Consider the following 14339-nt stretch of genomic DNA (forward strand, 5'->3'; position numbering starts at 1 on the left):
TCAGTAGTTGCGGCTCCCAGGGCTCTAGAGCACCAGCTCAATAGCTGTGGCACATGGATTTAGTTGCTCCATGGCACGTGGGATCTTCCTGGATCAGGGATTGAACCCATGTCTCCTGCATTGGCAGGAGGATACTTTTACCACTGAGGCACCAGAGAAGCCACTGGGTAGCTCTTGCTCAGGGTCCTTCATGCATTTGCAGTCAGATACTAGTAGGGGCAGCAGTCACCTGAAGGCTGGACAGGGCTGGGGTCTAAGGTATCTCACATGGCTCTCAGTTGATGCTGGCCCTCAGCTGGAAGCATTTCAGTTCAGTTGCTCAGTCGTGCCTGACTCTTTGCGACCCCATGGACTGCAGCACACCAGGCCTCCCTGTCCATCACCAACTCCCAGAGCTTGCTCAAACTCATGTCCATTGAGTCAGTGATGCCATCTAACCATCTCATCCTGCCTTCAATCTTTCCCAGCATCAGGGTCTTTTCCAATGAGTCAGTTCTTCACATCAGGTGGCCAAAGTATAGGAGCTTCAGCTTCATCAGCAGTCCTTCCAATGAATATTCAGGACTGATTTCCTTGAAGATGGACTGGTCTGATCTCCTTGCAGTCCAAGGGACTCTCAAGAGTCTTCTCCAACACCACAGTTCAAAAGCATCAATTCTTTGGCGCTCAGCCTTCTTTATGGTCCAACTCTCACATCCATACATGACTACTGGAAAAACAATAGCCTTGACTAGATGGACCTTTGTTGGCAAAGTAATGTCTTTGCTTTTTAATATGCTGTCTAGGTTGGTCATAGCTTTTCTTCCAAAGAGCAAGCATCTTTTAATTTCATGTCCGCAGTCACCATCTGCAGTGATTTTGGAGCCCAAGAAAATAAAGTCTGTCACTGTTTGCATTGTTTCCCCATCTATTTGCCATGAAGTGATGGGACCGGATGCCATGATCTTAGTTTTTTGAATGTTGAGTTTTAAGCCAGCTTTTTCACTCTCCTCTTTCACTTTCATCAAGAGGCTCTTTAGTTCCTCTTCACTTTCTGCCATAAGGGTGGTATCATCTGTGTATCTGAGATTATTGATATTTCTCCTGGCAATCTTTTTTTTTTTTTTTTTAAATATTTATTTATTTATTTGGCTGCTCTGGGTCTTAGTTGTGGTGTGCGGGAATCTTTAGCTGTGGCATGTGGGATCTAGTTCCCTGATCAGGGCTCGAACCTGGGCCCCCTGCATTGGGAGCTCGAAGTCTTAGCCACTGGACCGCCAAGGAAGTCCCTCTCCTGGCAATCTTGATTCCAGCTTGTGCTTCATCCAGCCTGGCATTTCACATGATGTACTCTGCATACAAGTTAAATAAGCAGGGTGACAATATACAGCCTTGACATATAGTCTGTTGTTCCATGGCTGGTTCTAACTGTTGCATTTTGACCTGCATACAGATTTCTCAGGAAGCAGGTAAGGTTGTCTGGTATTCCCATCTCTTGAAGAATTTTCCACAGCTTGTTGTGATCTACACAGTGAAAGCTTTGGCATAATCAATAAAGCAGAAGTAGATTTTTTTCTGGAATTCTCTTGCTTTTTCTATGATCCAACTGATGTTGGCAATTTAATCTCTGGTTCCTCTGCTTTTTCTAAATCCAGCTTGAACATCTGAAAGTTCATGGTTCTCATACTGTTGAAGCCTGGCTTGGAGTATTTTGAGCATTTCTTTGCTAGCATGTGAGATGAGTGCAATTGTGTGGTAGTTTGAACATTCTTGGGCATTACCCTTCTTTGGGATTGGAATGAAAACTGACATAGGACTGACTGAGCTAGGAGCTCAGTTGGACCTTTGACTGGCATGCTTACATGTGGCCTCTCTAGCTTGGCAGCCTCAGGGTAGCCAAACTTCTTACATTGTTTCTCCCAGAGTGAGAATCCCAAGAGAACAGGTGGAAGCCGCATGGCCTCTTCTGACCTAGACTGGAAGTTATACAGCATCGTTTCTGCTGTATTCTACTGGTTCCAAAAGAGCCACTGAGTTGTTTCCAAGAACTTGGAGTCATGTTCCAAAGCTGCCATAAATGCTTACTACATGCCAGGCACTGTTTTATGTGCTTTATATATATTAACTCATTTGATTCTTACTAAAAAACACCTTGGGTTTCCCTTGTGGCTCAGTTGGTAAAGAATCCAGCTGCAATGCAGGAGACCTGGGTTCGATTCCTGGGTTGGGAAGATCCCCTGGAGAAGGGAACGGTTACCCACTCCAGTATTCTGGCCTAGAGAATTCCACGGACTGTATAGTTCATGGGGTCGCAAAGAGTCGGACACAACTGAGCGACTCACTTCATGTCAGAAAACACCTTAAGGTAGGTAATCCTACCGTCTTTACTTTAGAGAAAACTGAGGTACAGAAGTTCAGTCAGCTCCTTTATGACACCATTAGTCAAAGGGCTAGGACTTGAATCCAGTCTGGCCCTAGAGCCCATTGTCTTATCTACCAGCGTACACTGCATTGGTATACAGCTGTGACTCCTACTATATTTGGTTAAATTGCTACACACATAGATACACAGTGAAGGACAGGAAAGCCTGGTTTGCTGCAGTCCATGGGGTTGTAACGAGTCTGACGTGACTGGCGGCTGAACGACACATAGATAAGCACTTTTCATTCACAAGCACATTCCCACAACACAATCAAAATCATCTGACACATCTTACCTTCTCAGTTTTGACTTTTTCATATGTGTCTTGCTTTCCCTGGAATACTTTTCTTCTGTTTATGTTATTTATTCTTCAGATCTTTTAGGAAGCCTTCCCTGACCACCCACTTGTGGAATGAGTGCTTCTCCTAGGGTCACACTGTGCTTATGATGCCTGACAACTTGCCTGTGGTCCTGGCTGTTTCCCCATTGGATTCTTAGTTCCCTCGGGGCAGGGACATTATTTTATTCATAAAGCGATTTGTAGCACTGAGCACAGTGCCTGGTGTGTAGTATGTAAATAAGTATAATCTCTCACACTCATACCCCTCATATACAATTACCGCACATTTTTCACATATAAACACAGCCACTAAGGCAGATATATCATATGCCACATTTACTCTTGTCTATGCGCCCTCAATCACTGTGATTCAGTCTCTGTGACATTCCTCACACCGCAGACGTATCACACACACAATTATTGTGACAGCTCTCATCTTCAATCACTGTCATGTACTGTTTTCCATACAGTCATGGTCACCATCTGTACTCTTAAAACAGGATATTTACCCTCCTACAAACTGAGTTAAGATGACAAGGGCTCTATTTTTCACACGCGCCTTCACATACTGTATTTTTCATCCACACAATCCCTGACAATTCCTGACATATACAGTTCTGCTCACACACTGTCTGTCTTCTTCCGGCTCCCACACTCTCACACACACACTCCTCACTCGCACAGGCAAACGCGTACACACCCCGCTCAGTCCAGGAACTGGAGGGGCACACCCGAGGGGGTCTGAGCCCTACAAGCTCAGCTCCCGAATCTCAGCCCGGGCCAGCGCGGCCCCGCCCTCCCCGCCACGCCCCCTCATGCATATGCAGCATCTCGGCCCAGCGGCCCGGCCCCCAGACGGCCATTTGTAGCGGCGCTAGAGGCTGCGTTCGGCAGGCGCTGCGAAGTCGTGTGGAGGAGCGCGCCCCCCCGGCAGCCGCAGCCCCTCGCTGTTGCGGTCCCCTCGCTTCTCCGCGCCTCGGGCGGGACCCGACCAACCCAGGCGCCGCGCTGCCGTCCTGACCCGACCTCCAGCAGCTCCTGGCGCCCGGGACCCCCGCCCGGCCGCTCGCCCGCAGTCCGCCGGACGCACACGTCCCCGGAGCCGGGCCTAAGGCGGGCGGCGGCTCGGCGTGGCCGGGCTGGGCTCGGCGGCGTCCCCATGGCCGCGGCCGGCTGGCGGGACGGCTCCGGCCAGGAGAAGTACCGGCTGGTGGTGGTCGGCGGAGGCGGCGTGGGCAAATCGGCGCTCACCATCCAGTTCATCCAGGTACCTGGAGCGGGCCTCAAGGCGCCGGGGCGGCGGCGGCGGGCGGGGGCTCCCGCTACCTGTGGCGGGGCGGCCGCAGGGACCCCGCCCCGGAGGCGCCGCGCAGGCCGGGGGTGGGGGGCGCGGGTCGGCTCTGCCCTCCTGTTCTGCGGTCCGGGCGTCCAGCTCTTGCCTGCCGGGCGCCCAGCTCGGCGTCCCCGGAGTAGGGCTTCTCAGGAATGTGTCCGGGAGGGCGGAGCTGGCAGGGTGGGAAGCGCAGATCCACCTTATCGCTCCGGCCGCGGCCCGAGCTCTTAGGGAGAGGCAGCGCCGCCTCGCCGGGCTTCCTGCCGTGAGGCCGGGGCGCGGGGCGTAGGGCGTGGGGCTGGAGCCCCGCGCGCTGGGTTTCCAGCCACCCGGGCCGCCTCCTGCACCGTGGGTGCGATCGTGGTGGCAACTTGGCTCCGCGTGGTCTACGAGCTTCTCCGCGCACGCCGAGCCGGAGCTGCCCGCTTCAAGCGGTGTGTTTCTCTTTGTGTGTGTTTGTGCTTTTCTTTTAAGTAATCTCTTAGGTAATATGTCCGGGTGGGAGTGTGATAATGCCCCAGGGAAATGGTGGCCTCTAGGAAGTTAAGAATGTTCTCCGATAAGGGTGAGACCATTTCCTAGGAATTCCTGGTGCCTTCCTGCCTCTCGCCGTGCCAAGGTGAAGTTTAGGGTGGGCCAGGCTAGGAGATGACCGACCGAGTCGTGCGTTCTGTGTCAGTTCCAGCCACTGTTTCCCCCACCCCGACAGCTCTCTGGTAGCTGGAGGCGGAAAGTCGGGTTGTAAAGGAAAGAGAGGTCGAATTCTTGGTTCTTAGGATTTGCTTGTGGTAGGAGGTTTGAGTGATCTTTTCTGGGACCATTAAAGAGAGAAGCCCCGATATCTCTCTGCTTTCGTCAACCTGAAAGGTGTGGCGTATGCTGGGAGAGAATGAAGGTACCGCGTTGTAACAGGTAACAAAGATACATATCAGGAGTGTTATTAAAATGCTTTGGTGAAATATATCTGTTTGAGCCGTTTGCTTTCAGTTGGCATACTTGAATAGCGTATTTCGTTTCACTTAATGCATATAGTGACATTAAAATACAGAGTTCTGTTAGATAAATGTGATTGTTACCTGTCCAGTTGACTAAATGAGCAGTAATTGCTGTTATACCATTTCAAGGTGTTACAAACTGCTGCTGAAACCCTTGTATCCAGGAAGAGATGTTTATGTAATGAGTATTTACAGTATACTCGTTAGTGGGTTAAAAAAAAGTCACACTGAGTAAGAGGTGAGATTGACTCTAGTATAGGAGGCTGCAGAATCAGAGATGCTGTCATTTCTCATGGGGTCGGGAAAGACTTTAAGTAACTGGCAAAGCAAAACAATTTATAGTTAACTTTTTTGGGGAGCTGTAGCTAGGGGGAGGTGGGAGGTTGGCTAGGAGAGAGAATAATCCTGGGTTCCTGTATTAATAAATAGCGTTACCTAAAAGATTTAAAGCACAATATGTCTTCAGCTTTTTTGATGGGGGGGTGGGGAATCCATCTCTGAACTGTACGTTAATTATTAAGATATTGGAGCTTTTTGTTTTTTGAAATAGTATTAGAAACTATTAAAATGACAGTAATTTCTGTTTGCTTAATGATTTTCTAAGTTCATCTGTTAAAGAAGCACTTCCTTTATGAATAGTGATGTACTTAGTTACTCTAGATAATTTAAAAGAAGTAAAACAGGTGTGAGCTTTGAGTCATGCAGAGTTGAGTGCTAGATCTTGTTGTGTTGTTTATTTACTGGGAGAACATTGCCAATATATTTGGCTTCTCTGAACCTCAATTTTCTTTTCAGTAAAATGGGTCTAATCACACATTCTTCATAATCCTTTAAATTATGGGAACATCCTTAGCTTTATATCTAGTGTATAGTATGGGCTCCGTTAATGATGGCTCTTATCAGCTTATGTGTACACTTCTGTTAACACATTTAAATGCAAAGGGAGTTTGGAATTGAGGAAAAGTCAGTTTGGGAAGGATTGATAAAAGGACTGTGTAGGTGTGATGGTGGAAAGAGAGGGCATGAGGGGGTGCAGTCATATGCTAGTTTGGAGAGAGGAGGTAGGCAAGGAGGGGAGGGGGATTGGCCCGTTACTTGGGACCAGTGGAAGGGAGGAACATGGGCTCTGACTTTGAGAAGGCTTTCTGGAGAGGTAGAAGAAGCCAGACCTGGATGGAGTCTCAGCTCTACCACTTGCTGCCTGTGTAATCTTAGGCAAATTACTTAACCTCTGGGTACCTTAGTTTTTTCCGTCTGTAAGTTGGGGAAATACAAAGTACACTTACAGTTCTGAAAATTAACATCTGTCCTGAGCCTGGAACAATGTCTGGTGCATAGTAAGGCTACAAACATCATTATTAGTATGTTAATCTTAGCTTATGGAGCCAAGATGACTATCATCTATACTAAATAGAACTGCTATTTATTGTCCAGCTCCTGGGAAATTAAAATTCATTGTTATGATGGTCTCCAGTAGTAATGGAAGGAGAGGAGTCTGCATAAAGATAATAATCTTAACGAGCGGAAGTCAGTCCTCTTTGTAGGTGATCAGGATAACACAAATAGGTTTTATTTATTTTATAAGACTCCTGAGATACAACACTGTTTTTTACAGTGTTCAGTATGTATTTTTCTATTATGTAATCTTGAGTAGAAAAAATATAATGAAAAAATTTGAGAGTGGAGAACTTAAATCCCAACTTTCTTTAACCTTCAGTTGTTGCCTTTTATATATAAAGAGGGCTTCCCTCGTGGCTCAGACGGTAAAAGCGTCTGTCTGCAATGCAGGAGACCTGAGTTCGATCTCTGGGTTGGGAAGATCCCCTAGAGAAGGATATGGCAGCCCACTCCAGTACTCTTGCCTGGAAAATCTCATGGACGGAGGAGTGTGGTAGGCTACAGTCCACGGGGTCACAGAGAGTCCGACACGACTGAGTGACTTCACTTTCTTTCTATGCATATAAAGAGCTACAAAATTAGGAAATTAAGGCAATAATTACTTGATTGAGATGGCTTTTCCTCTTTAAAAATGAATGCAACACATCATGAAACATCCATGACTAATAATATAAAATATTATTCAGAGTAATGTGTGTGCATGAACTCCTTGTTTCTGTTTATAGTTTTCTGAAAGTTCTGTTGGTAAATAGAAGCCCTCGATGATGAGTGGACTCTATAGTTAGAAAATGATTTTAACACTGTACAGAGTGAAATGGAGAAGAGAGTTGGCTTTCTGGGTTCTAGGTCTCCCTCCTCAGGTGACGCTGGGGATTCTTTGAGTCTTCTGCAATCTCTTCGGGGCTTTATTTTCTTCTCCATAAAATGTTGGGCTTGGGTGAACAAATTGCCTCCTCACTCCTGTGTGATATTTAGGTAATGAATGCTGATCTCATTTTGAGTTGGGAAAACTTTATCAGCTAGGAGTTGATTTTCAGAAATAATGGAATAACCATTGTGGTTTCTGGCAACTCTGAGAAAAGACCATACATGTTTTACACAAAGAGAGGAATTTCCCAGCCTCTGTTCTTCATTTAGCATCCTTACTTGTTATTCAGTTTGTCAGATTTTGAGCTGTGTAGAGGGTAGCTGATTTCTCAGGTATCAAGTTTTAGTCAGCCTTAAAACCTGTTAGCCTGGACTTGACTCAGATGTTGCTTTTTACCTAATTTATCTTTTGTGCAATCCCCTTCCATTGCTTTTTCCTGGGACAGAGATCTTAGAAGAGATTTAAAGGTACATGTATTTGTGTTAAAGTTAATTGATCTTGGTAAGTTTAGATTCCTGAATTGCTATTCTGTTGCTACATCTTGAACATGTGCCCTGCAATTAGAAATCACTTAAAGTAACTTTTATCTAAGAATTTGAAATTATACTGTGGATGGCATTGCAGACTTGATGGACTTGAGTTTGAGTAAGCTCTGGGAGTTGGTGATGGACAGAAAAGCCTGGCATGCTCCAGTCCATGGGTTCACAGAGTTGGACATGACTGAACTGAACTGTGGACTTGTCTTTTAGTGTGAAAATTACTATTTTACATTTTCAGAGTAGTTTACAAATGAATTCTTAGCATTGAAAAATAAGGTACCCCTCCTAGTGGTTTTTACACACTAGAGATTTCCTCATTTTGTTAGGATGAAATGGTTTTGTTGGCAGTTCCTCGATACACATGCTAGGCACTCAAGAAAGAACACTTTCTTTTAGAGAATGACCGCTTTTGTTAGACAAGAAATTCTAACCCAGAGAGTCTTAAAACTCATTATTTATTTCTAACATGTGTGTGTGTGTGTACACGCGCATAGATGTGTGCAAGCCTGTGTCTTGTCTTGGAATGGGAAGTTGAAGGAGTTTAGTGGGGATACTTCTGTTTCGTGGGTTAAGAATTCTGCTTTCCCTTGGTATAGTACCATTCGAAGGCAAAATGATGACAGGCAGCTGCTTGCTCGAATGGGATTTTTAGTTCATCTGTTTTACTGAAATGTTAAGGGTCTTTGCTAAGCTTTAAAATGAAAGTAGCCTGTTGAATTCAGTGAGGAAAATAAATTGGTAAAGTGAGGAGGGAGTGCAAAAAGAGACTTTCTTAAAGCTGTATTGTTTAATTTTTTTTTAAAGATTTCTTTTTCAAATTAAAATTGAGCTCATAAAAGAGAAACAGATTTTCTGATGCCACGTGAACTTGTTAGTTCATTTCTTTTCTTTTTTCCTTCTGGTAAGGAAAAATACAAGTCTCTTAGGATATTTATTTCTTGTTGAAAAGTGATAATGAGTAAAAGACTTTGACTCTACTTGTAAACAACATAGAGTTAATTGTCATTGAATCTTCTTGAATGACCTTGATCTTGAATTAATTTGGCTAGAGCCACCCAGTCTGGGGTTGAGATTGAAACTTGAAGTAATGTCCTTGGTAGGCTTTTGATTTACTTCTATTTCTCAAAGAAAAATGTCTCTCAGGCCTTTATGAAAAAGACAAAGATGTGTATACATTTACTCACATATTTTCTGTGTAGTTCTGAAAGAAGCAAAGAAATATGACTAAAATTGTGCTACTGGAGTTACTTGTAAATTATATTTTAGTTTCAGCATTTTGTAAAAGCAATATGATTGTTTATTGGTTATATAACATTAAATAGTTTAATTAAAATATATTTACAGAATTTATAAATGTTCACTACTGGATGTATGGATATACATGCCAACATGATAGCTGATGTTGCTTTTTAAAAAACGTTTACCCAGTTTTCCCAAATGCTACCATTTTACCATATTTGTTTTATTCCCCCCAAATAAACAGTTTTTTTTCTGAATCATCTGAGTGTAAGTTGAAGACAATGCCCCTTTATTTTTAAATACTTCCATGTATATTTCCTAAATTCAAGGGCACTTGCTTATAAACATAGTGTATAACCTAAATCAGAAATTAATATTGATATTAATGTAATACGTAGAACTTTTTTAGATTTTGCCAATTGTCCAAATAGTGCCCTTTGTAGCAAAAGAAAAATCTCAGATTATGCAGTACATTTTGTTTCCATGTCTTTAATTTGGAATAGTTCTTTCATCTCTATTTTTAAAATGTTTGTTTGGCTGCGTCTGATCTTGGTTGCAGCACGTATTGATCTTTGTTGCATCACGTGGGGTCTTTAGTTGCGGCGCAGGTTATCTAGTTGTCTTGAGGGCTCCGGAGTGCGAGGGCTCAGTAGTTGGGGTGTCTAGGCTTAGTTGCTCCATGGCAGGTGGAGTCTTAGTTCCCTGAGCAGGGATTGAACCCATGTCCTCTTGCATTGCAAGGCAGATTCTTAACCACTGGACCACCGAGGGAGTCCCAAGTCTTTGTGTTTTATGACATGGACATTTTTGAATACAAGTTACTTATGGAGTTCTTCAGTTTGAATTTGTTTCTTCATGGTAGATTCGTTTTGGGCGCAGGAATAGCAGAGGTGTGCTCTTCTCAGTGCACTGTATCAGGAGATGTAATCAACATCCAGTTGATTTGACTGGATGCTGTAGTTGATTTGACAGCATAGGTGTTTACCTTTTGACTCAGTGCTCCCAAATCTACAAATTTACCCTGGAAATGTACTTCCAGTAGTATTAAAACATAAGTGCATGGGGCCACAGCATTGTTTGTAATTTAAAAAATTAGAAACAGCCTACAGGATAGAGAGGGGTTGAATAGAATATGGTGCATTCACCCAGTGGAGCATTCTGCAGCTATAAAAAGAACTGATGGGAAATGCACTCCAGGATAAATTGTTCAGTGAAAAATAACAAAGTACAAAGGTATTTACTGTATTTGTGATATATTACTTTTAGTGTAGGAAAGAAGAGGAAATAAAATAATGTATTTACTGATTGGGGCAAAAAAGCACAGAAATGGGTAAATCAGAGATTAAAGAGATGACTGGTTAGCTCTGCGTGTGGGTAGGGATGAGGGGAAAGGGATTGAGGGCCTCTTCTGAGGATCCTTTTGTGACTCACAGAACCATGTTTAAGGTTTCACACACTCAGTATATAAACAGCAAACACCAATAAAATCAAAGGTGGAATACTAACAAAACAAATAAACGGAACCTTATTTCAAATGACTAACATAACCACACTGAAGGAGGAAAAGAAAAAAAAAGTAATGTAACTTTTGAACCCAGCGTTTGGACTATGTCCTCAGGATAAAGACAAACTCTAAACAAACACTGAACTCTGGTTAATAGGCCTTTTTTTTTTTTTCCCATCCTTGTGGCAGCAGCATAGAGTTTGCAATTCTGAAACAATTTTCCATACTAGGATTAAGTAGATAAGTAAATGTATTGTGGAAAATGGGAGCCAAGTTCCTCACAGCCGAAAAAGGAAGTTATAAGTGTGGAAAGGGTGAAGGCTAGGAAGCACTGGATGCAAAGGTGGAATTGAGGACACTGGCATAAAATTGTTAGGGGAAGCACACTGACTAAAACCGCCCACCCTGACCAGACAGCATAATAACCATTTGCGTGTTTTGCGTGAGTTATTTTATGACAGGAGGTCCTGGTAAGGAACATGAAACTAACAAGGCACCACCAACCAGAAGAGTTCAGGAAAGGTCAAAAGGAGACACCACCTGTCCGACCACCTCATAGAATCCTTCTAGCTGGCATCCGTCTTGGCTGAGCCATGTGTGTACCACCGGGAAGGACTCTTGAGTCAGTGAATGGCCAGAGAAAACCCAGAGGCTGATCCCATCACCGTAAAGCCCGCACCGCTGTGAACTGCGTGGCAGAGCAGCTCTCCTGGGTTCCCTTACCCTACTGCTCTGCCCAGCTGCCCCTTCCCAATAATGTCTCTTGCTTTGTCAGCAGGTGTGTCTCCTTGGACAATTCATTTCCGAGTGTTAGACGAGAGCCCACTCTTGGGCCCTGGAAGCAGTCCCCCATCTTAAAACAGAACTCATAGTTTAAAAAGTATGTACTAAGATATAGAAATAGGTGTGTGTGGCTACTCATACACACATCTATACATCTTTTTTCCAGCTATGTCTGCTGAGAGTGCATAGAAACAATGACCCCCTATTAGCAATGAGAACACCCAATGCCAGATCTTGGGTGCTAAATACCATTCTTTACTAAAAGGAACCTTGGAGAAATGACTGATCCCTGGGCTGGGGCAGGGAAAAGTAGAAGATGAATGTGGAGCATCTTTACCAGGAAATAAAGAGGTGCTCAGTGTCAACTACAAATTGTCTCTTGCCAAGAGCATTGCCAGTGACTGAACAACAAGAGCATTTGCCATCTGCCTCTGTGGAGATTGAACCCTGTGTTCCTACCGCTGTTGACCTTCAACAGCCCCTGAGGGAGTTCAGATGGACTGAAGTACTCTGTGTCCAGGGAATCCGGTGGGACAAGTCTTTAGATAGTTGGATACTTTGAGGAACTGATTTTATGATCCCAGTCCTTGTATCTCCTCATATCTAGAAAAGCACTAAATCCCTTCATTGATGACATCAGATCCTTGTGACTAGCAGAAAACCTTTTGTAAAATGAGTACTTAATGGTATTGAACTCCCACTTCACCCAAACCTTATATATTGGCCTTCCCCCACTGCCTCTTTGGAGCAGTCTCTCAGAGCTATGTGAGGAGCTGCCTTCTGGGCGGCAGTTCTCATTTTGCCCTAAATAAAACTGGACTTGCAGCTCTCAAGTTGTGCATCTTTTTTAGTCGGCATCAGAAAACAAAATGATGGTGGCACGTCAAAGAGACAGAGCCAGCCTGGAAGAAGGCCCACTGGCTAACACTGGGATAAGCTTCCCAGGTGGTGCTAGTGGTGACCCACCTGCCAGTGCAGGAGATGTAAGAAACCTGGGTTTGATCCCTGGGTTGGGAAGATCCCCTGGAAAAGGGCAGGGCCACCTGCTTCCAGTATTCTTGCCTGGAGAATCCCATGGACAGAGGAGCCTGGCAGGCTGTGGCCCATGGGGTCACAAAGAGTCAGACATGACTGAAGTGACATGCAACTCGGGGATAGTTTCATCATCAAAATAATGATAGTAATTGATTATTGCCCATAAATAAAGAATCTAAGAATCCATAGTGATAAATAAAGGAAGGGAAGTTCTTCCTTAGATTTGATGAGTAAACATAGAGGAAATAGTGGAATTAGAAAATCAACTTTTGGCCATCAAACAGCTGATTTAAGTAAGAATCATAAATGGATTTAAAAGTAGTGGGTAAAAGTTTGAGGGTAGCTGGATATTAACGTAGTCATAAAGTATCTGCCCATAAGGTATTGTTAATTATCAAGGGGAAAATAATAGCCACATGGAAGAAACCTGGCTGATACCTTGACCGAAGTGATCCAAGTTAACATTTTTGACATTGCTTTAGGTAAAGATAATAAGCAGAGTTGTATTCAGTTATGCTAGTGAGATCTGGTCTTCAGTTACCTTAGCTAGGCTCTGATTGAAAATAAGCCTGAAGGAACCACATTGAGGCAAAAAGGGGACCAACTTTCTAAGGAGAAAATTTTTGTGTAATTTTATAGGCAGATGCCTTTTGAGGAAAAGGTTGATAGTTAAGCCAATACAGATTTTGGCCATGATTTTAGCATGATATCCTCCATCCTCCCTTTGCGCTAATCTTGCCTTTTGCTATGTAGATTTTCCTCCCTTGTGTTGTGTGGTGGATTTGAAAAAATAGATTCTTTCTGTCTCCCTCTCTCTCCTTTTTTTTTTTTTTTTACTACTTGGATTTACCTTAAAATTATTCATATTCTTAAACGTTTAATTAGAATAATTGTCTTATTTCTAGTTGTAGAAAATGAGGAATTTAGCAGTTTTGTTTGCTGTTTTCACTCACCCTTTTCATAAATTTAGTGTCCTTAAAGTAACCAAAAGTGTGTGTGATTGCACTGTTTTGAGAGATTGTCTTTTGCATTTGATTTTGTTATTATAATTGTAATAGTAAATATTGTTGTTGTTCAGTCACTCAGTCGTGTCCAACTCTTTGTGACCCCATGGACTGCAGCCTGACAGGCTTCCCTGTCCTTCACCATCTTCTGGAGCTTGCTCAAACTTACATCCATTGAGTCAGTGATGCCATCCAACCATCTTACCCTCTCCTTTCTCATTAGGAACTATTGCTTTTATTTGCCATTTCTTACCATTCTAACTAATTTCAGTCCTAACAAGCAGTCCTCATGAGCAACTGGTTCTTATTTTGAATTGTTGTTTAGAGAACACTTTCAAGTACTTTTTCAGATTAACCTTTTATTAATTTTTAAGATTTAATATTAAAATTTTACTTTTGCATGATAAATAATGAGTATAAAATTATTGGGTCCTAAGATTTTTTTTTTTGCTTTTTATTTTTATTTTTTTTTATTTTAGGAAAAGGTTATTTATTTATTTATTTATTTTTAATTTTTTTTTTTTTTTTTTTTAGTTGGGGGCTAATTACTTTACAGGGTCCTAAGATTTTTGTACTGAAACAGTGGGAGGTACTGCTTTACTTATCTTTCATGTCTTTGCTTTTATCTCACTGGCCTCAAGTTTCCATTCTACAGGAATAACTTGTTTTCTATTTGTATGCTTGTAGCCTTCTTTTATCACTGGAAATGGAAACCTTTGTCAGAATATGACTGGAAGTTTTTCTCTGTTCACTAATTTTCCCTGAGAAATGATGAAACATTCTCAGTACTGGGAAGGTTTTCTTCTTCATTTTTGAAGTCATTTTATCAATTATCTTCTGAAATACCCATTTGTGCATTGATTCTTTGAAATCATTGTTTCATATTTTCTTAAGTTAATC

The 14339-nt window shown here is 42.9% G+C and overlaps 1 protein-coding gene across 2 annotated transcripts in view; it reads left to right on the top strand.

Moving 5' to 3' along the window:
* Nucleotides 1–3642: 3642 nt before the first annotated feature.
* RRAS2 (RAS related 2) overlaps nt 3643–14339 on the top strand; it is a 78393-nt gene continuing 67696 nt past the window's right edge. For both annotated transcript variants that reach the window (XM_081545153.1, XM_081545151.1), the window contains exon 1: nt 3643–4008. In XM_081545153.1, coding sequence (XP_081401279.1) covers nt 3901–4008 — 108 coding nt within the window. In that variant the 5' untranslated portion in view covers nt 3643–3900. The remainder of the gene's footprint in view (nt 4009–14339) is intronic.

Source organism: Giraffa tippelskirchi, chromosome 11 (genome assembly GCF_054371585.1).
Source record: "Giraffa tippelskirchi isolate mGirTip1 chromosome 11, T2T-mGirTip1v1.2.pri, whole genome shotgun sequence".
In the NCBI taxonomy this organism is placed as follows: domain Eukaryota; kingdom Metazoa; phylum Chordata; class Mammalia; order Artiodactyla; family Giraffidae; genus Giraffa; species Giraffa tippelskirchi.